This window comes from Excalfactoria chinensis, chromosome 2 (assembly GCF_039878825.1).
Source record: "Excalfactoria chinensis isolate bCotChi1 chromosome 2, bCotChi1.hap2, whole genome shotgun sequence".
Taxonomy (NCBI): Eukaryota; Metazoa; Chordata; class Aves; order Galliformes; family Phasianidae; genus Excalfactoria; species Excalfactoria chinensis.
The window spans coordinates 125,937,185-125,959,169 of record NC_092826.1 but is presented as its reverse complement, the minus strand read 5'-3'; the positions used below and the strand labels follow the sequence as shown (position 1 = coordinate 125,959,169).

Here is a 21,985-nt window from a genome sequence, read left to right as displayed (position 1 = left end):
CATTTCAACATAACGTTACAGTGCCTTTTGTTACTCTGTTTTTATTTACAGTTCAAATAGTTTTCTTCAGCAGAAGTTCCAGACCTCCTTCATCTTTGCTTTGTGGCATTATTACAGTGACACAAGCTGCTGGAGGTTTATTCTGAGCAGCTAAGCAATGTGTAACTTAATGTAACTAAGATATTGTGTGAATTAAGAATGCAATTCAAACACTGCTGCCAGTGAGAACCTTTCTACTAACTGTGACCAGTTCGCACACAAGTGAAAAAGAAACAAACTCAGGATTGTTTGAATGCTTTCATACAAAAAATCTGAGTTTAGAACAGTTTGGATTGTTGTGTTTGTTTCTTCATTCCACTGTTATTTTTTCTACATGTGGCCTTTCTAAATTTCCAGGTGGAAATAATTTCATAATTCCTGGGGTGAGCCGTAGAATTATACCAGCCCGGACTGGGTAGGGTTTAGTCTTCAGAAATTCAATATATTTTTGCAAATATAAAACTAAATTTCAGGAGGATTATTTACTGTAGTATCAATCAGTATCAGTAAAATGGAGCTAAATGGCAGGTGGGGTCAGATTTGCCACTTTCCGTAATACAGTTAAAACCTCATTTTGCAAAACCAACCACCATTATGAGAGTTCTGTTCACAGGCTATAAGTAGTATTACCAGCTGAAGCATTCTCTAAATTCACTACTCACTTTCTGATTAGCAATTCAATCATAAGAAAGAGAATAATCAAAATACTTTTGATACATAATAGTCATTTTTTTCACCCAAGTATTTTTAATTCATTAATACCACATTAGTTAGCCATCATAAAATGCACAGTAAAGAAGATATGAATGCTGTATTGGTCAGTAGAAGCTATGGTGCCACAAACTGAGAATGTTTCCTGTTGAAAGTTATGTATGACAAACTGTTCATCTATTTTTTTAAATATAGCAACAGGGAATTATGATAAATATCTGACTGGCTGTTGTTCAGAATGAAACTATTTATATTCAGGAAGTAAGGAATCAGATATGGCATCATCACAAAGACAGGGAGTTCCTGATTGCAAGGCTCTGATAGAGCTGCCTCGAGCAAGTGATGGAGCTGGTAAAAGCATATGGGCTCCATGTGGCTGAAAGTGTTGTGGCTTCTCAGGACCTGTATGCGTGCTTGGACACTAAGTCTGAAGGTAGCTCATCAAAACCTTCCTTGTAGAAGAGCAATTGTATTCCTCTCATTAAATAGCGAGGGTGAAATTTCTCAATTATTTCATTTTCATAAGTCTCTTCATGTGTTTTGTTTAATTCTGGGGTTTGGTTTGTGGGTTTTGTTTTTTATTTGGAAGGCGCATTCTGGCCTTCTGCATATTTTTGTAAAAAAAACTGGCGTCACAAACAGTTGTTGTGACTGTTCTGCCACAAAGCTGAAGTCTAGTCCTTTTGCTGGCATATGTTTCAGAGTAAACAACAACAGCACTAATGAAGTCAGACATCATTCAGATAAGAAAACTTCACCTATACACAGGTTAATAGATGCCTATATAAATGCTACTCCTTGTCAGTGCTCTCATCCTCAGTTTTATGATGCTTATAGTATTAAAAATATAATTATAGGAAAGACTGATGGCAAAACCTACTATTAAGGTTCCCTGACATTACCCATAGCCAGGGAAGCCAGCTGCTGAGTCTGGCATCTGATTCAGCTCAGTAACTAGAGGGGTGTTAAGCCTGACCAAACTCAGGGAGGCTGGCCATTGCTCCCTGTGAGTGAATACCAGAGGCAGTCATTTATACTCAGCTGCTGAATTCCCAGATTGCATTTTTATTTCATTCTGCCTTGATCTCGCTCCAGCTCTTTTTTGTTTCATAATGTTATGTAAACAGTGTGAGTAAATTCGAAGTTTTCATCCTCCAGGCTAAGCACTGGCATTATGGTATGAATACAAGGTGAGTTGAGTTTCTTGTTTGTGTTATCTTTGCTGTTTCAATGGTGCTGAGGTAAACATGACTGCTCTTTCACCAAGTTATAAAATATACACCTAATATTTTCTTTTCTAGAATGTATCTCTAACAACTGTTTGTATGTAAGTGAACTCAGCCAAATGGTAGGTGACATTCATTTTGTCTATCCTTGGTGCCTTGCTGCTATGGGGGTGAAATTCTGTTTGATCACAGTTCTAGCCTGCATTGTTAATTCTTATCTCATGCCTTCCTCCACATTGACTTCACTGCACAGAGAAGTTCGCACAAGCGCTAGAGAATCTTTGTCTTCAAATTCTTTCTTAAATGTTCCTTTCCAGTGATGCCTACCAGGAATTTAATAGCTGGGCTGCTGGTAATCTAAGATTAGAGTTTATTGTATTAACCTGTGCAGTTTCCTTGAGCACCCCTGGCACTCTGTAGCTATTTGTTCTTCTGTTCTGCTTAGACTGTAAATTATCTGTGGCACGGATCACCTTCTTCTCTCTTTGCATAATGTCTGGCACAGTAGAACTTTCATCCATAAGTAGAGTTCCTTGGTGCTTGTACCAATAATAAATACGATCATCTGCGGGTGAATCCAGACCATGCAATAGAGGGAACAGATTCAAATTGTTTACCGAAAGAATCTGTTCTCTCAGAACTCATCTCGTTTGTTTCAGCAATTGGAAAATAACAGCTGTAGGAAGAGAAAATCAAGTCACTTAACTTTTCCCCTGGTGCAATATGATTTAGTCATATCTTTGTCATAAGCTGTCTTTGAAATGCAATGGTAAATGTTTTGTACCTGGCTTTTTCCCTGGTAACCCTTAATACTGCATTTCTCATTTTGCAATTTGAGCCCATGCACAAAGTGTGAGTCCCCATATGGAAAATGCTGGTGACTCAACCCTTTAATTCACCGAGCTGTTGTAAGGATGAATAAGTACCTCTAGAACTGTTCTAAGTATTGCTTTGAGAGCCATACTAAAGCTTGGAAAGCAATGTAATAGTTTACTCTTCAGAGGAAAAAATTAGTTGTGTTCAACATGTGGCCATAGGTACTGCAGAGTGAAAAAGCAGTCTCTGCTCTTTGGTCTGTTGTACACAAGCCATAAAATGAGCAAATGATCCGGTGCAGCATTCCAGTGCTCTTAGGGTGTGGGTGATTCTGTGCAGCTAAAGAGTTTGGTGGTTGGCTGGCCATGCACATTTAGCATGCCTGTGCTACAGGAGAACATGCTGGTCCAGATTCTTTTTTTCAGTACGCTTTTGTTACTGCACTGTTTATTCTAAGCAAGCTGTGAAGTCAACAAAATTACATCAAAGAAGACTTAACTATTTATTTTTTTTTTTTGGGGGGGGGGGAAGGGAAAAAAAGAGAGGCCTTAAACTGTTATTTGTGGACCTGTTTAATACACTCTAAAATGTGTTTTTTAGATTTTCCCAAATTTGCTCTAGTTTATTTGGGGGAGGAGTGGGGGGAAGAGGAAGTGGGGGTGGGAAAGAGAAAGCCATGTAAGCAACTTCTTTTAAAAGGAGAACAAGCTCTAACAGTTAAATTCAATACATTGGGTGTGACCCACGATGTATTTACAATTTCCTGACTGGTTCTCATAGCTGTGCAAGATGAATTTGTCACAGGATATGATGTGAACAGCTTTTCTTGAAAATAATCTTCTATCATGCAAACGTCAGTACTTCTCAATAGCTGGTTAGGGGAAAGATTTGCATAATATTATGAGAGAAATAAAGTTTATTCTAGTATTAAAGGACAAAAGGAAATTTTTGTTTGCATTTATTCCAGCTATAAAGAACTCTGTATTAATAACAAGAACCTGAAAAGCAGGACGAGTATCTTCAGGAGCCAGGAAATTACAGAGTGAAGATGTAGTTGCTCTAGTCTGGCACAGTGAGATTAATAACAAACAAAACGTAGTTTTGTATTAAAGATATTTATCGTGGACCAAGTAAGTCCAAGTCACAAATTCTGTCCTGCAGTACCTAACGCAGATTTAAAGGTCATTAAAAAACAGACTAACATCTGAATGCCAGCTTTTAACCATTTTAATGGTACAAAAATTATTCAAAGTCTATATTGGTCTTGTAGACTTGGTGCTGGTTAACCGTGTTAGCTAAGTGCTCTGAGTTCCATCTGTGGATCTCAGATGCTGCAAGTGCTATCAAGCTGAATTTTCCAGTTACCAAAGATGCTAATTCTGCTGAATTTGGACACAGACAGAAGCCTGCAGTGCCATTCCATTAGCTGCTATAGCACAATAATGACAAAGGGATGTATAGTATCTATGTTGCAATAGATTGTAGGATGCTATGACCTCCCTAGGCTCTTGAATGCAGGGGGTGGTTTGAAATGCTGCTTTACATTCTCACAGACATTAGTAACAACCTGGCAAATAGTTTTTGCTGCCCTCCAGGTCTTCAGCAGTCACCCTGTGGACCAAGTAACAGCCTTGGGTAATGCAAAAGAGCTCAAAATTCTGGAATACGTTAAAGCTGGACATGAAAGCAATTCTGAATTGTTTTCAGCATACCCTGAAGTGCTGCATCTGCTAAACTTTCGTTTTTAATATTGTCTTCAGTGAGCATTTTACCTAAAAGATAAATAACTGGGCTGGCAGTGGTGGTGGTGATCCCTTAGCACAACTAGCAAATGCCAGTTGATGCTTTGTAAGATTGTTTACAGTACTGCTGTTCGCATAACAGCTGCAGCAACAGGCAGAACCAGAAATAAGAGCTCTTACTCTATCCTCTAATTGGCAAGTTTCTACCTAGGTAACCTATAACTTGAGATATTCTGGATTTTCATGCTTTTCTTGTTTATTTTTGGTGTTTGCATATTAAATTGTGTTGTCAAATGCTTATTATGGCTTCTTGGGAGGGAAATACAGAATGGAGTTTCTAAGGCGAACAGATAACCTTGTGATAATGTTTGTCTTGGACTGTTTTCTTGTTTATAGCCCTGCTCCCAGCCTCCTGTTTTCAGTATTTCTTTGTGTTCTAGTTGTGGAAGGGTGGATACTTGTGCTGCCTTCATCAGTAACAGAGTAAGAGAGGAAAGGATGTGTAACTGAAATTATGAAGTTAGTTCTGTGAAGGCTCAATATGTAAATACTGTTCACAAGGGAATTGTATATATGTTCTAAACTCTGCTTTGTTTCTTTGGGTGTCACTTTTTCCATCTGCTCCTTTATGTTTTTTGGCCATGTATCCAGACCCACTTGTTAGTATGAGTTCACTGTTCTACACTGTTTTCTTTGTTCTTTTCCCCTTTGATCATTTCCCATGGTTGTATGTCTTAAAGTGTTTACTCTTTTCCTCCTATTTTTAGATTATAAACAAACAGCTAAAGAAACATAGTAGGAAAGTTCTCCAGCAGTTAAGACCCTCATACCATGGTTTAAATAGTCATATTTTGGCCCTAATTTAAAGTTTTGAAAATCTATTGTAAATTAATTCAACCTACATCAGATCATACTGTAGAAAAACAATGTAATCATTCAGTAAATATACATATACCTCAACAACAACATTATTAGCAGATTAATTTCTGCCACGCACAAAGAACCTTATTCATTCTACTATTAAATCTGAGTTTACAGAACCACGAATTTGTCACATTTGCAAGAAGACTGAAAAACTGGTATTACATTTTATGCTAACAAATCGTGATACAGGCAGAAAGAACAGCGTGGTGGATTGGTCTGGTGGTTGTTGATAGCAGCACCACTACCCTTCCAACTATGACCCAGCTAATTTTAACTAGTTGTTCGTTTCCATATTCTTATGTGTTGTTATTAGCAAGGCATGACATTTCACTACACTTCTGAAGTGATCCCTGTAAAGAGAAGTATACCAGAAGACTTGACAAAAGGCAGCCATCCAACCTTGACGGGAAGAACAAATGTTTCCTGCTTATGTTTTTCTACACAGTGCCAGAGGAATTCATTTTTTAGTATCTTGTTCATAATCTTTTCCAAATCTTCAAAGTTCTGTCTGTGGGGTTCTGTCTGTGATATAGTTAGAACAATCTTTGGTATTCCTGTGGACAGATAATGAACATGGTTTAAGAAAAGACAGAAAACTGCAATAGTAGCCCAAATAGTCCAAATGGTAGAAGTAACCAGTAGGAATTCAGCAATGGCAAAAATAATTTGTAATCCCAATTGCAATCTAACTAGCTTCAAAATGATACAGCTTAGGTCTGTGCTGTTTATTCAACAGCAGCTTGTCTGAAATGTAATATTAACTAAATCAGGTTGCATTTACTTGGTGATGAAGGGATTCTTGGCCACCTCCAAGCAAGAAGAATCTTCAGATCTTGAAAAGTGCTTGTGGGCACAAATCAGTGGTGTTTAATCCCAAAGTTTAGATGAAATGTTGATACACAATCAAAATACAGAAGTATTTAGGGATTTTGCCTATTATGGAGATCTCCTACATATTTTACAAAAAGAACGTTATTTAATCTATGTACGTGGGCTTGTGCACATCTTTACATGCTCTTTATCAAATTCACTAACTTTTTTAAAGTTTATTTTAGTGCACCATGGACCATCTTTTTGCAGGATGCTGCAGTCTTGGTATGCAGGGACTGATTCCGAGACAGACACACTTTGGAGTTGCCCAATGTCACCTTGTAAACACAGACCTCTGTTCTTGGACACACGTTGTCAATTGTAGCAATAATTAAGAGTAGATACTTAGCTCAATAAGAAGCAAACAGGTTTGACTTCATGTAAGAACCAAAACACCTATAACAAGGTCATTTTAAATTACTGTAGTATGTATCCAGACCGTAACTGTAGATTCATTCATAAAAATATTCTTCACACTAGATTCCTGAGCTATCACTTCTAACGCAAGTGGGAATGAAGTAATATGAACCTAAAAAGCAACCCATGTTGGACACCAGGCTCCTGATTTGCCTGACGCACCCGGTTGTCAGGATCCATCTGTTATGACCTGGGCCCTCTGAGTCTTTAGGACTATATTACAGAAAGCAGTGCACAAAATAAAATGTCTTCCTGCTTGGTCTGTAATAGCTGCTCAGGTAAAAGTAAACACATTTCATTATGTCCAGGTCTCCAAAGCCAACTTTATCTTCCTTTAATATTTTCTGGTGTAGGAGTGGCAGAATTCTCTGAGTTCTATACTTAACAGGTAAATACTGTAAAGTATAACCAAATCTCCCTTTTAGTGAAATAAAATACTTTCAAAAACAAACAAACAAACAAACAACCCTGTAACTACCTGCAATGGATGGAGGGACTGTTAGGATTTTCTCCACACAATCGGGTGCAAGAAGGAAACTTAAAGGTACGGAATGCTCAGAGCAACCTCAAGGATGCAAGATCCTTCTCATCTGTAAGACTGTGAAAGGACAGTATTATACAGTTTCAGAGAATCAGAAGAGGGAAGGCAGGAGGGTGTCTCCTGTTCTGCTCCCCTTCTAATGAAAACACACAGCATGGGAGATGCTGCAGTGGGCTGAAGTCAGTGAGAATCATAGAATATCCTGAGTTGGAAGGGACCATAATGATCATCGAGTCCAGCTGCTCCTGAAGATGCTGCTTACTCCAACGCCTGTGCAGTGCTGGGGAAGAGCACCAGCTCAGAAGTCAGCAAAGATGGAAAGCAAAATAGATGACGGGGGGGGTTTTGTTTGTTTTTCTCCCCTAGAGTATAAGTGCAGACCTGTTAAACTGGCCGTTTAAGCCACACCACTTCAATCTTATCCACCTCGCTCATTCAGCCCGGTCCCCCTATCAGGCTGTGCCCATATCTCCAGCACGATGCCTCGCTCCTGCCCAGCCCGCCAGCAGCGCTGCCCTCCTCAAGCTTGAGACAATCCCAGACGCCTTCCATCACCAGCCGCCTTTTGTAGACAAAGCTGTGCACACACTGCAGCTTCCGCACTGAGAACGGCACACGTTTTAAAGAATGCATCACGGTACTTCCCCTCCGAAAGCCGCTGACGGCTGAGCGGGACGTGCACCCCCAGTTCTGCGGCCTACTCAGGGGCGCGCCCCTCAGCCCCGGCTCCCGGCCTCTCCCTCAGCCGCCCATCTTCCGCCTGAGGCCGGGGGCGCCGGACGGCCCGGCCCTGCTCAGCTCCGCCCAGCCGCAGCCCCTCGGGCGGGCTCGGAGGAAGATGGCCGGGCACGGCGGGAGCGGCGCGGCGGCGCGGGGAGGCGGAGGCCGCGGCGTTGTGGTAAATGCAAGCGGCGCCCGGCCCGGCCCGGCCCGGCCGTTCGGGACCCCTCCCGCTTCCCCGCCGCCCCTTCCTTCCTTCCCGCCCGCCCCACTCTGCACTCGGCCCTGCCGGTTCCCTGCTTCGCTCCCGGTCCTTCCCCCGCTCCGAGCCTCGCTCTATGCTGCTGCTTTAACGAAGCGTATTAATGGAGCCTGAGGTCCCCATAGAGCCGCTCCGGTCTCCGCCGCGGTGCCGGACTGCCTTTGCGCAGCGCGGGCTGTGAGGAGGCACCATCACGCTTCTCGCCCTTGTGTGGCTGGAGGAAGCGAGAGCCTCAGAAAGGCGTTTGAGCGCCGTGGGGATGAATGAATGACGCAGAAATGAAGGAATGTACTCGTTATTCCATAGCGCAAATGAATTTAACCTATAAAACGGGCACTAAGTTGCGCGTTAACGCCGGCACCCTCTGAAAGCGCTCTCTTGTTATCGCAGTGGCGGGATGTCAGCCGCGGCGCAGAGCAGCGGGCTCGACACGGGCTCGACACGGGCTCACAGCCTGACTGACACTGCGCCTGGGCTGAGCTGCTCCGCTGCCTTCTCCTGGTGGCCTCTGCCATGGCCAGTGCTTTCTTCTGGTGGCCTCCGCTGTGATCAGTGCCTGTCGTAACCCGGGTCAGGGTGCTGCGGCAGAGATGGACGTTCCTTACTGCACTGACATTGTGTCTTTTGCTTGGTACCCTTCCAAAAACCAACCAGAAGGAAGGTAGTGCAGTGTGATTGGATTTGCATTTACAAAACATGGATTTTGCTTGGTGCTCGGTTCTCTTTCTTCGTACCAAAGCAGAACCCAGGTCTTTGTTACTTTAAAGGCAGAGCTATGCTTAGCCCCTCATGTGTGCCCACTTTGTTGGCCAACAAAGCCAGCAGTGTTCCTCCGAAGGTAGCTCAGTAGAATTTCTCCATTTTCTCTTTTCTTTCTCAAAGGGAGCCTTTCAGTCCTTGCCATGGTTTTGTATTCTTATTTGTGCACATTCGATCAGTTTTGTGGAGGCTCACCAAGGAATTTCTGCTGGGCTGTTTGAACGTGCCGAATGTGAACTTAACTAATAGCTGCTTCTTTCACTGTAGGGTTTATTTTTACACGTTTGTGTACCAATAGAATTAGTATCTGTGTTTATTTATCTCATCAAAACAATCACAATTTTCCCTTAGGTTTTTCATGGATTAAATCCAGAAGTACTTGTGATACTGTATTCAGTTTTGGGCTTCTCACCACAGGAAAAAAATTGAGTTCCCAGAGTGTGTCCAGAGAAGGGTAACACAGCTGGTGAAGGATCTGGTGTACAAGTTGTATGGGGAGTGGCTGAGGGATCAGAGTTGTTCAATCTGGAGAAGAGGAGGCTCAGGGGAGACCTTATAGCTCTCTACAACTGCCTAAAAGGAGTCTGTGGTGAGGTGAGTGTCAGCCTCTCCTCCCGGGTAACAGCGATAGGATGAGAGGGAATGGTCTCAAGCTGTGCCAGGGGAGGTTCAGGTTGGATGTTAGGAAAAAATTATTCTCAGAAAGAGTGGGGGTGCATTGGGACAGGCTGCCCAGGGAGGTGGGGGAGTCACTGACCCTGGAGGTGCTGAAGAACTGTTTGGATGTGGTTCATTGTACATGGTGGAGATGGTTTGATGGCTGGACTAGATGATGTCAGTGGTCTTTTCCAACCTTAATGAGACTGAGATTCTATGGAATGGAAATTGAATTTAATTTGAGATTGACATATTTTTTTTTACTGCTGAGGGTAATCATACAGTTCACAAGCAGAATGCTCATCAGAATTGGCAGTTACCTGAAAATGGCCCTACACCATAACACTGATTAGCTTTGGGGTAAATCAGATTTTCTAAGGCTTATTGTTGGGAAATGTCAGTTTGAACGAAAGTAGACTACGGAATGGGCTTATTATATTACAAAGTAATTAATTAGAAAGTACATATGAATTTAATCTTATTTGCCAAATGCCAGTGGACACTTGTAAATAAGAATTTCTTTATTCTAGTTTTTTATTCCTGAGAACCAGAAGGACAGATAAACACATCAAGGTTTCATACTGGTGCTGTTTGTGTCTTGAGTAAGAGCTGTCGGTTTGTATGAATTCTGAAGCAGTTTCAGTTCATTTCATGTGATTTTGTGTACCGTGCTTAAAAACATGTAATTTGATGAGAAAGGTGCCTAAGGAAGTGATACTGACAGGAATTCTTAGCGTGTGCTTATAGCTCTTATACAGTTCAAATCACTACCTGAAACTGTTTCCTTTTATGCTAAAGTGCTTCTGCGCAGAACCACACCAGGCAGTTCATTGCTACGAAATGTTTAAAAAGTGTCAGCCACCCCTAAGTCCTGGGAGGGAAGATAGCAGAATAGGCTTCCCAGGCCTTCAGCGGCAGTGTTTTTGAAGCAAGATTTGCCTCATTAAAATTCTTGCCGAGGAGTATATTTATACACTCCTGTTTCTGTGGAAACGAGGAACATAACTAAATAACTTTTTTCCGATGTGTAGTCTCAAGGCTTGTGTAAGTCAGGAAAAACTTTCATTGATTCCAGTGATCTCTGAGTCATGCTCTTTATGTGCAGACATACGAGTTGCCAACGAAGCTTTTTATTTTTATTTTTTGGACAGAACCTATTGGGCAGAGCTAAGAACACCTGATGGTGTGGGTGTCTCTAGTTGGCCATGGATGTGCAATAAAACCCAACCAAACAAAAATCCATGCGACCTAGCACTGTTATCATGCAGCACTAGGCAGGACTGCGGGTAACTTCAAGACTGCAGGACCAGCTCAGCATTGGTTATGCTGTGTTAGCCTCGGTATTTTACAGTCATGGTTTGTTGCTCTACTAGATGAAATTGTAAGCAGAGGTTAGTTTCGGTGACTGGCATTTAGAAGTTGTGTTTAATAGAAATGCCATGAGGAGGTGCATTACTCAAAGACAAGTCTCTCACCATTTTTCCTGCTAATGTTCACATGGTCAAGGAGAAAGGTAATAAGTGATGACTGGTAATGCTAATAATTCATGACTGTGAAGAAAACCTGTTAGGTGTCACTTTATTCTGAACCATAGAATTGTAGAATAGCTTAGGTTGGAAGGGACCTTGAAACCCATCCAGCTCCAACCCCCTGCCATGGGCAGGACTGGCATCCACCAGATCCTGCTGCCCAGGACCCCATCCAACCCAGCCTTGAGCACCTCCAGGGATGGGGCAACCACAACTCCTCTGGGTATCCTGTTCCAGTGCCTCACTGCACCCTGAGTGAGAAATTTCTTCCCAATATCTAACCTAATTCTCCTCTCTTTTTGTTTAAAACCAATCCCCCTTGTCCTATCACTACCTGCCCATGTAAATGTTCAGTTTCTCTCCTTTCTATTAAGCTCCCTTTATGTACTGAATAGCCATGGTATGTTTTTCCTGGAGCCTTCTCTTCTCCAAGTTGAACAAGCCTGACTCCCTCAGTCTTTCTTCATAGGAGAGGTGCTCCAGCCCTCTGATTATTTTCATGGCCCTCCTCTGGACCTCTCCAACAGTTTCAGATCTTTCTTGTGCTTGGAGCTCCTGACCTAGATGCTGTAGTCCTGGTGGGGCCTCAGAAGAGCAGAGTAGAGGGAGACAGTTACCTCCCTCACCCTGGTGGCCACCCCTCTTTTGATGCAGTTCAGGAAATTGTTGGCCTTCTGCACTGTGGCTCATGTTTAGCTTTTTATCCACCAGAATCCCTGAGTCCTTCTCCACAGGGCTGCTCACTATGGGTTCTTCTCCCAGTCTGTACGCTTATCTGTACAGACTGGAATCTGTACCAGTACTGAAGCAAAATTTGACAGTGATTCCAAGAACCATTTTGAACCTGCAGGTCTTGTCTTCCATACAGAACTGTATCTTGAAAAATAGCTGATGAGGAGTTGTAGCTTTTTGTTTTCCTTAAAAATCTACTGATAACTTTGCCTGGCTGATTTTTGCCTTACATAATCTTTACTATCATTGTATTCTCCTAACTGTTGTTTTCTGACAGTTATGAAGCTAATGTGTATTGAATCTTAAAATACTTTTTTTCTGTAAATGTGTGAGTTCACAAACTAGGTGATGCATCAACACTTGGTAATAGTTTATCTTTGATGACTTATCTAAATTAGGAAACTTGCCTTTGGCAAGACAGGGTCTTTCACTGATTTTCATGAATACAATCCATGAACCACATCATTTACTACATGTACTGTTGTGTCTATAGAATATGTGACTTTACACTACCTCTAAAACAGAAATTCATGGTTTTCGTTTATAATTTTATACCTTCCAAGCCCACTGCCTCAATCAGCCTTTGCAGAGTCCTTTCTTTCTGGTAGTCTTACAGAAATTTGTATTTCTGTTTGCAAGTAGTAAGAAACTTAGACTTGCTGCTAGTCTAGTATTATTTTCTCTCTATATCTAACTGTAACTCAAGTGAACTTTTGCATGTTCTTTGGAAAAATAAAACAAAAAACTCCACTAACATTTAATTTCTGAGGTATACTAGAAGCAAAATAATGAGTAGAAAAAATAAAATAATGACTTCTGATTAGATGATTTTGAAGCTTATTTTTAATGTGTCAGCATATATTGAAGAGTGTGTCATTCTATTATTTCAGTACAGTGTACTAAACCAATGAATTCATATCAGTTATATACAGTCAAACACCATGAGGTACTCCTAACAGTATTATTTCATACTCAGATTTCAGATGATTGGCCTGGATACAGTCTGGATTTGTTCACTTATCCACAGCACTACTATGGAGATCTGGAATACGTGCTTATTCCTCATGGCATTATTGTTGACAGGTATGTGTGGCTTTTTTTGTTACTAAATAAATGCTTTGGTCAATATTATTATTCTTTTTTGTTATTCATGTGATCTGCAGATAGTGTATATATAACATTTGTCCTAATCTATTGTATTGTATTATAAATTTATTTGTTCAATTTGGGATGTAAAAATACTGCTTGACAATTAAGAAATACTAGACTTGTTGTCTCTTGCAACTCACTGTGTAGTTCGTTTCACCTAGTTTGTGATTTGGACACTGAATGTTACAGGATTCCCACAGAAAAGAGAATTTGATTATGTAGAGGCTCTGGTACTGAAGTGTAAGTGTACAGGAGGGATGAACCAACACAGGAAGGACAAGTACAAAGCTCTGCACATAGCAGTACCTCAGTGTTGCTTTTGCACCTTGCCTTACAAAAAGAGAAAAAAAAAAAATTGAGTACAACTTTGAGAGTTCCCTGATAGAAATAATTAATGTAGACTAACCCACCTGTTCCAGACTGCACTGATGACTTCTGTCATTTAAGCTGTGTAGAGAGCTGGCCAGCCTAGGAGGAAAGCATGGAGTGGGCTGTTTTTGCCAAAATCTACGTTTGGAGTGTGACAGTGAGAAAGCATCATCAACCATCATACCTTTTAGTAATAGTTCCTATGCAATCAGTGTGTGCAGCTAATGGTGCTTTGATATTTGCAGTAGTCCAACTCAGTGTTGATACTCAGTTGTTATTTTGATGTGCTGTTAAAGATCTTTCCAGAAAGTTACAAAATGAAAATGGTATTTCTTAACAAAGTATTGGGAATGTAGGATCATGGAACCATTTAGGTTGGAAAAGACTGATAAGATCATCTAGTCTGAATGGATTTAATGGGATGTTTTTTAACCTGCAGCTTTCTTACTTTCCACATTTAAACAGCCAGTTACAAGTACTGAAATTGTTGGAATTCCTTGAAAGAAGATTGTAAACTTTCATCTTAAGGAAGAGTAATAACTCCTATATTTGTTTCAAACACAAGCTTTCTTTCATCGCCTTTTCAGCTACCATTGTGTTGAATTTTCTGTCTTTTTCTGTTTAAGGTCAAGACTCTTGATTTGTCTTTTTAAATGTGTATGTAACTACTTTATTTCTCATGGGATTCGCTGTAAATTTTTCTGAAGTTAGGGCTGAACTCCAGTGGTTTGGTGTTTTTGTACTCCAGCAAAATGAATTCCATTCTCTTTTTGTATTCTTCCAGAGAAGACTCGTTCTGTTCTGATGGAAGAGGAAACAGAATTGAATATACTGTGACTGTGTAAAATTTTCATGTAGGAAGAAGGCTCAGCACTTGAGAAAATTATCTTGTTTCTGTACATAAGTTTAAAAACTGGTGTGCTTTTACTGAGTTCATTTTTGTCTGTTCTGGAGTTCAGACTCATCGGACATGGTTAGTGGGAGCTGTTGGTAATAGGTGAACGGTTGGACTGGATGATCTTTTAGGTCTTTTCCAACCTTGGTGATTCTATGATTCTATGAAAATACTAAGAGGACTTGGGGATTTTTGAAAATTTCATCTCCAGAGACAATCCAAGAAATAATATAAATAAATATCATCAGAAAAATGGTTCTTCTGAATAAAAAGTTTTCCCCATAATTCTCAGACTTGATAAGAGATGATAAATGACTATTTTATGAAAAAAAAGTGAAAAAATTTTACTAATCTTGATCCGTACTTCAGTAAAAAGAATTACATATTTAAGATCTAACAAGATAATCTCACTGTACTGTCTGTTTTCTGAATCTAAAAATATGAATTGTAGCTTTACAGAATTTTCTTGAGCATTACAAAGATATGAGAATGATGCGTTGGCTCATAACTAGTCTGTTAGCCTCAATGTTGTGTTTGTTCTTCTCTCGTACATGCATACATGTAGATTTCACTCAAGTTCAATATATTTATATAGGGGCAAATGCATTTCTAAATTATTGCAAGTAGAGAAAAAACAAGATCATCAAAGAGACAGGATAAATTATGGGACTTATCTCTTGGTAAATTGTATCATGTCAAAAAGTGCATCCTTATTGAATCTACTAATCTAATTCAGAGACCAATCAAAAAATTTCCCAGAAAAAAAAGTGTCTACAGAAAACAATGCGCTGAGTTGTTCTTGCTCAGAACATTAAATGACGTTCTTTGGTTTTCTGTTGATCTCAGTTTTACTCTAGCAATGACCAGGTATTTGTTTTAGATCTGTAATACTCTCTACATTGTTCTTTAGAGATGAAAGTTATTTAAGGTGAACACTCAAGTTTATTGTTTTCATCTTGAAAAATTCTGTGCTATCAAGTGGCAGCAATGTTGTGTCTTTTGGTTTCAATCTGCCACCATTGTGTTTCAATGTGAAATTACCAAAGAGAACTTATTGCAACTGCAGTGGGACATAATCTTGATTATTCTCATGTGTGTGACGCAGAACAAGTCACTTACACTGCACTCTACATAACATTTTTATTGATGATATGTGTCTTTATAGCACTTGTTTATGTTTTTATTAAAATAGTACTTTTAGCATCTTCCAAAGCTTGAAATAATTTTAATAATTCCTCCCTGTCTTTCATTTGATTTAATGTTCTCAGGTAGTAAATAAAATAATCAGGTATATCATTTTACAGAAATATTGAAGTTTCCTTCAAGGTAGAAGTGAGTGCAGTGTTTCATCTATTACTCTGAAGTCTCTGAAGTGCTTATGAATTCAACACACAGCGAGACATGTTACTCATTTTTATATAACTGAGAAATCAATAAATTTAAGCTTACCCAGTTTGGTTCACACACTTTACATCTTGCATCCAGTTTTCATATCTGCCTGTTGTGAACTTTATTCAATCACACTCAAACCTAGTCAACGTACTCAAGCAGACTGTGGGCCGTGCAATACTTTCATCATTCTATTTCCTTGTAACCATATAGAAACCATATCATAAACTTAGGGAACACACATCTAATGTTATTTTATCTTTTTGTCCTTTTTTTTTTTGCCCCAGGACAGAACGACTGGCTAAAGATATTATGCAAGACATTGGAGACAATGACATTGTGGTTCTCTGTGTACTCAAAGGTGGCTACAAGTTCTGTGCTGACCTTGTGGAGCACATTAAAAATCTCAGCAGAAATTCAGAAAGGTTCATCTCCATGAAAGTTGATTTTGTTAGACTGAAAAGTTACCACGTAAGTCACCAACCAGTTGTATGTTCATAACAAATAGTGGACTCCCACAATTGAGGTATTTTTTTATTTATAAGAAAAAAGCTCTGAAAAATCTTTTTGTTTCAAAATATTTTTTGTGGTTTTTTTTCCCCAAAATATTTGTTCATGGCCCTGTATACTTTATGAATAGTAGGAGTGATGGTATGAAGCATCCTCGAGCTGTATTTATTATTTAGTGTGTCATCACTTTTGGACATAAAATTGTTCAAGTTCTCATCCTGTAGAATGTCTACATGTTGTTTGTTCTTGCAATCCTCAACAGTTCTGTTAAGTTTATTTCATGTTACTTCTTTTCACATTCCCTCTGTCCCTCCACAGTTTGGCACAATTTCAAGGAAATAAATCTCTGCCATATTAAATGCTCCTCATAACATGCAGTTTACATGGAGGCAAAATATACCACTAGATGATGATAGTGCTTTACAAGAAAATTAAATAAGATGTTGAACCAAATGCAGTGCTGAGGCAAGTTTGATGTCTTCCTGTTATCTTCTGAAGAAGTTATGCAGTAATGATTCATCTGTTTCTGTGGGGCAATGATAATGAGATGGCCTGCATTTCTTTGGAGTGTGTGATTACAATTTCTGTTTGCATAAGCTGTACGCATTTATATTCCGCCTCATACTTCTCATTCACACTCTTAGCAAGGGAGCATTTCTAGGAGCTGTCCCAGAAATGCCTTAGTACACCAAATACATGGAATGATTTCACTCTGAGCACAGGTGGAACTTGCTGAGTCCAGGAGCTTCCACAGTACCTGTGTCCTTTCTACAGACAGAGGCTGTCTGGTGGCCATTTGGCTCTGCCCTCAATAACCACATGCTTTTCCTAATTTCTGCAAATCCAACCCTTTTTTTCATCATAGGAGAGAAGAGTATGAGAGCCTTTTGTCTCTGTTTGGTTAGAGTTTGGTCCTAGGACTTCTGTTCCAAGAACTAGTAAGGTCTGTGAAGGACATGTGCAATACATAGACTGTACAGTACAGTTTCAAGTTATTTGCCAGTATTATAGAACTAGTCAATAAATCAGAATATTAGATTAGTCTTATACAAAGGTACATAGAAATTACAGTAGATTTTTCTTCAACGTAGTAATGACAGCAATTCAGTGGTACTGCCTGCAGAATAATGCAACTATTTAAACTGTTTTGTGGGGTTTTTACATTATGGGTAATACCCATAATTTTCCTATTGAGTTTTCTCTTACCCAGTGCGAAGATACCAGTTTTAAAATCTCTCTTGTGGGTGACAAGTTGGCTCTTATTAGCAATGCCAACCCATGATCCTTAAGTGACAGGAGACATATACCACAGAAGTTTGGAAATCTTCACATCACTACTTAAGAAATGAAGTAACATCATGCTATATGAAGCTGAAACTGCAATACAAATTTGGGCATACATACAGGATGCAATCATCAAGGCTAAGTCCTGGATGATCCTTGCTGATAGCTGTGGATATTTTGAGTGCTTCAGCAGGAAGTAAACTCCTTCCTAGAACTACTGATTGCCTCTAATTTCTAGAACTTAAATATTTCTCCTAAGTGCTTCCAAACAGATGTCAGACTGAAATGATTCTTGATTGGAACAGAACTGTCCTTGGAGCAGTGCTTGATGTCTGCCTTGTCTTGAGAAGCTGAACAATATTGGAATGTAAATTCAAAATGACATTAACATTTGTGGGTTCAATCAGTGAATGATCTGTAGTTGTCACATTGACAAAAGTATTACTACTTGCTCTCCTTTGTGTTTTGAACTACGGCTGTGTCCAGTTCAGTTGCAGGTAGGGGGAGTTTGACTGAAATTTCAGATCATAGCCCCATGCATCACAGCTCTAATCAGTACATTGGAGCTGTTATTAGTTTGAATCACTCTGCCTTCCAACATTATATGAGACTCCCAAACCCTTTGTGTCAATTTATTCTGTAATAGCATACCCACGGTGATTTATACTTCAATATGAGGCAAATAATTACAGTTATAGAAGTAAGACTATGTGAAGTCAAAACATTACCAATTCCACTAATTTCCTTCCTTTTGCCTTCTCTGTTCTGCTTTCTATAAAGACTTATTATTACTCCTGAATCATTTTTTTTCTGTTTTTATCCCTCTTTCATTTTACAAACATAGTCCTTTTCATGTAATTAATCCTGCTTCCTTTTACTAACTGCTCTTTATTTCTCTCTGAAGGGAGTCCTGCTGCTCTCAATGTACTTCTTTCAGATATGTATCCTTTCCCACCCCTCCAGCTGTCTAAAACCAACAACTAACTTCAGCTCAAATTCATGGGATTTTTGAATTGTCTCATTCCAGCTTCAGAACCAAAAGGTTAGTTAACTCTTAGAGGTCATACTTCAAACTGGGGAGTTCCTGATTTAACTGTGTAGTAAAAATGGGCTGCAATTGTGACCTAAATTCAGATGCTGGCATCAGTGAAAATATCATTAGACTTCTTCATGCAAATGAATTGATTTTTTTATAAAGCATATTACATTTAACTTCTCTGGGTATTGGCTATATGAGTGGCTGCTTGTACTTCTAGAGTCAGGATGGTTTTCTATGATTCGGGGGATACTGAAATATGTACCTAAGACTGATTATTTTTATGAGAAAAATTCCCATGTTTTGCATGTATTTTCTTGTTTCAGGCATGTCAGTTTACTGAATTCTGTTCGTAAGAAAGTCATATGGGAAAACACTGTTTATTATTTAAGTCCAACATAAGAAACTAGCTTAAAAATACTGTTTATGTTCTTAAAATCTAAGGTAGAACGATGTAATTATTTCTTTACAAGTGGTATATTTCTGCACCTACAGGTACAAAATTTGCTTACAAATTAAGTACGTTTATTTTTTTCTTTATTGATCTACACCTGAGATTTTAAGTGCCTGTGCACATGTTGCAGTATGGATAGCCAAGAAGTTTATACATTTTAGCATTCTGGTGAGCCAAAGAAATGGAAAATGACAGTTCAGTTTCTATAGGAAGTAAAAATATGCTTTCAGACAAGTCTGCAACCTGTGCATTCAGTTAAGGGAATTCCATTGAAGGTTTAAGAATCAATGTGTCTGGTGGGTAGATGGAGAAGTACTAAAGTAGTCCTCTCCTGAAATATGATGCAGGTATGGATAATCTGAGCGGTGCTGTTGACACATTAGAAAGAAGGGATGCCATCCAGAAGGTCCTGGACAAACCGAAAAGGTTGACCTGTGTGAACCTAATGAGGTTCAACCAAAAAGTGCAAGGTTTATATATCTCAGATACATATACAGACTGGGAAAAGAACTCCTTGAAAATAGCCTTGCGGAGAATGACCTGTGAGTCCTGGTGGGTGAAAAGCTCAACGTTAGCCAGCAGTGTGCTCTTGCAGCTCAGAAGGCCAATGGTATTCTGGGCTCCATCAGAAGAGGGGTTGCAGCAGGGACAGGAAGGTGGTCATCCCTCTCTACTCTGCCCTCATGAGGCCCTGTCTGGGGTAATGTGTCCAGGTCTGGGACACCCAAGACAGGAAAGATGCAGAGCTATTGGAGATGGTCCAGAGGAGGGCCATGATCAGAGTGCTGGAGTAACTCCCCTACAAAGACAGGCTGAAGGAGATGGGCTTGTTCAGCCTGGAGAAGAGAAGCCTTTGAGGAGACCAATTGCAGCCTTCCAGTATTTATAGAGGGATTATAAGCAGAAGAGGAATCAACCTTTTACAAGGGTAGACAGCAACAGGAAAAGGGAGAGAAGATTTAGAGTGGATGTCGGGGGAGAGTTCTTTCTGGACAGAGTAGTGAGGTACTGGAACAGGATGCTCAGAGAGTTTGTGGATGCCCCATCCCTGGAGGTGTTCAAGACCAGATTGGATGGGACCCTGGGCAGCCTGGTCTGGTACCTGTTCTGGAGTTTGGTGTCTCTGCCTTTGGCAGGGCAGTTGGAACTTGATGATCTTGGGACCCTTCCAACCCAAACCATTCTCTGATCCTGTGATTCAATATTCAGTTTCACAGTAGTGAGTTTTATTTTTGTTTTTATTTTTGTTTTTATTTTTATTTTTATTTTTATTTTTATTTTTTTCCTGAGCAATCACTCCTACACAGCGAGTCAGAGCTCTCAATTTGGTAGAAAATAGAAAATTGAAAGTTTTCAGGTACGTGAAAAGTTGAGTCAAGAATGAAAAGCAACAGAAAAGGAGATGGGCTTGAAAATGTCATCCAAGGCAGACCATTGTGCCCTCTACATGCACCTGTTCTTCTGAAGTGATTTTTTTTCCCACTATATTATTATCCCTAGCTGTCTATTTCATTCTTGGAATTGTTATGTGACACTAAATTAGTATGATTGTAAATCATGTAAAAAACATTGTACATGTTTTGGGGAAGGATGAGTGAATCTTGATGGCATGGCTTTTCCTGTGAAAAGCATATTGAGCTAAAGTAGGAGTGAGACTGATAATTTTCTTATAGACTTGTGATTTCTTTGGGTATCCCTGTATGGACTAACATGACAGCAGACCAGTCATCTCTGTTACTCTGAACTTGCATAGTGCACTTCTGAAAGAGGATAGTAGATCCGTTGTGGCAGTCAGATTATATATCAAAGTTACAGATCCCATGTCAAGCAAAGATTATTGCAGAATATTGGTCTGTTTTCCATGCAGTGCCTGTGGATTCTAGAAGTGCATTTTTCATCTCCTGGTAGCAGGAAGATTTTGTTGAAAATCATCCTGGAAAAATATGAATGAACTTCAAAGGAGTGTTGTTTGCTACTTTGGAGGGAACTTGTAGAGAATTATGTGGACTGAGCCAATTCATGTAGTCCTTTAAAATTAGTACATTATTTATAGTTTCCAGAACATAACTAATAAAGAAAAATGGCCTTGAATTGTAATCCATGCACAATGGTTTCATTGAAGCCGGTTCACAAACAAATCCATTGATATGATCTGTTTCCTCTTCAGCCTCCAGTTGTTTGAAATATATTTACAACTGTTGGTTATTAATCTTGGCATAAACAGGCCCATTACTGCCGCAAAATTCTGAAAACAAGCAACAAAACAATCATTGTTTAGTAGAAATCTGAATGTTTTTGTCCATATGAGGCCATTTCGGTAAATAGTTTTGCTAAACCGTTCTACTGTAGGAGTAAGGAGACAGAGGGATTTTATAATGAGTAAGTTGAAAGCTAGTTAGTAAATGTAGTAAAACGGTTTATTTTTCTGCTACGCAGCTTATCTTCTCAGATGCCATTATTAAATTCTTAGATTTTGAAAAACACAGCAGCATGACACATCAGACTGTAACCACTGTGTAAAATGTACGTCCGTTCTTTGTTCCTATTCAAGATAATTTTATTGGATGGAACTTTTTAAAGTGTGAACTTCGTGTTTAGATCTTAAAACATTAAGTTGTAATCTATACCCTAAAAAAGCAAGCAACTTCTTATTGATTTTACTACTGCAGCAACAGAGAAGAGACAGCTAAGTGCGTTGCTTGGATTTAATGATTTACATCCGATCCCCGAGCTCTTCAGCAGTGTCATGATGATTGTTTATCTCCATACCTACGTGCTGTGAAAACACTGCTTATGATCTGAGGAAAATGAGTGTCCTGAGATGAAAGGGAACACACATCAGCTCTTGCAGTTAGTTACAAGTTTTCTCTTGGGCTACTTGTGAAGTCTGTTTATTTTACTTCATTCGCACAATTTGGTTGACAGTCATTTCCTCTTTCTTGATATTAAGGAGC

The 21,985-nt window shown here is 39.6% G+C and overlaps 1 protein-coding gene across 1 annotated transcript in view; it reads left to right on the top strand.

The window, feature by feature from the left end:
• Window positions 1-7,987: 7,987 nt before the first annotated feature.
• The window catches only part of PRTFDC1 (phosphoribosyl transferase domain containing 1), a 46,295-nt gene continuing 32,297 nt past the window's right edge, over window positions 7,988-21,985 (top strand). The window contains exons 1-3 of the mRNA XM_072329693.1: window positions 7,988-8,184; window positions 12,922-13,028; window positions 16,035-16,218. Of these exons, the coding sequence (XP_072185794.1) occupies window positions 8,125-8,184; window positions 12,922-13,028; window positions 16,035-16,218 (351 nt within the window). The 5' untranslated portion in view covers window positions 7,988-8,124. The remainder of the gene's footprint in view (window positions 8,185-12,921; window positions 13,029-16,034; window positions 16,219-21,985) is intronic.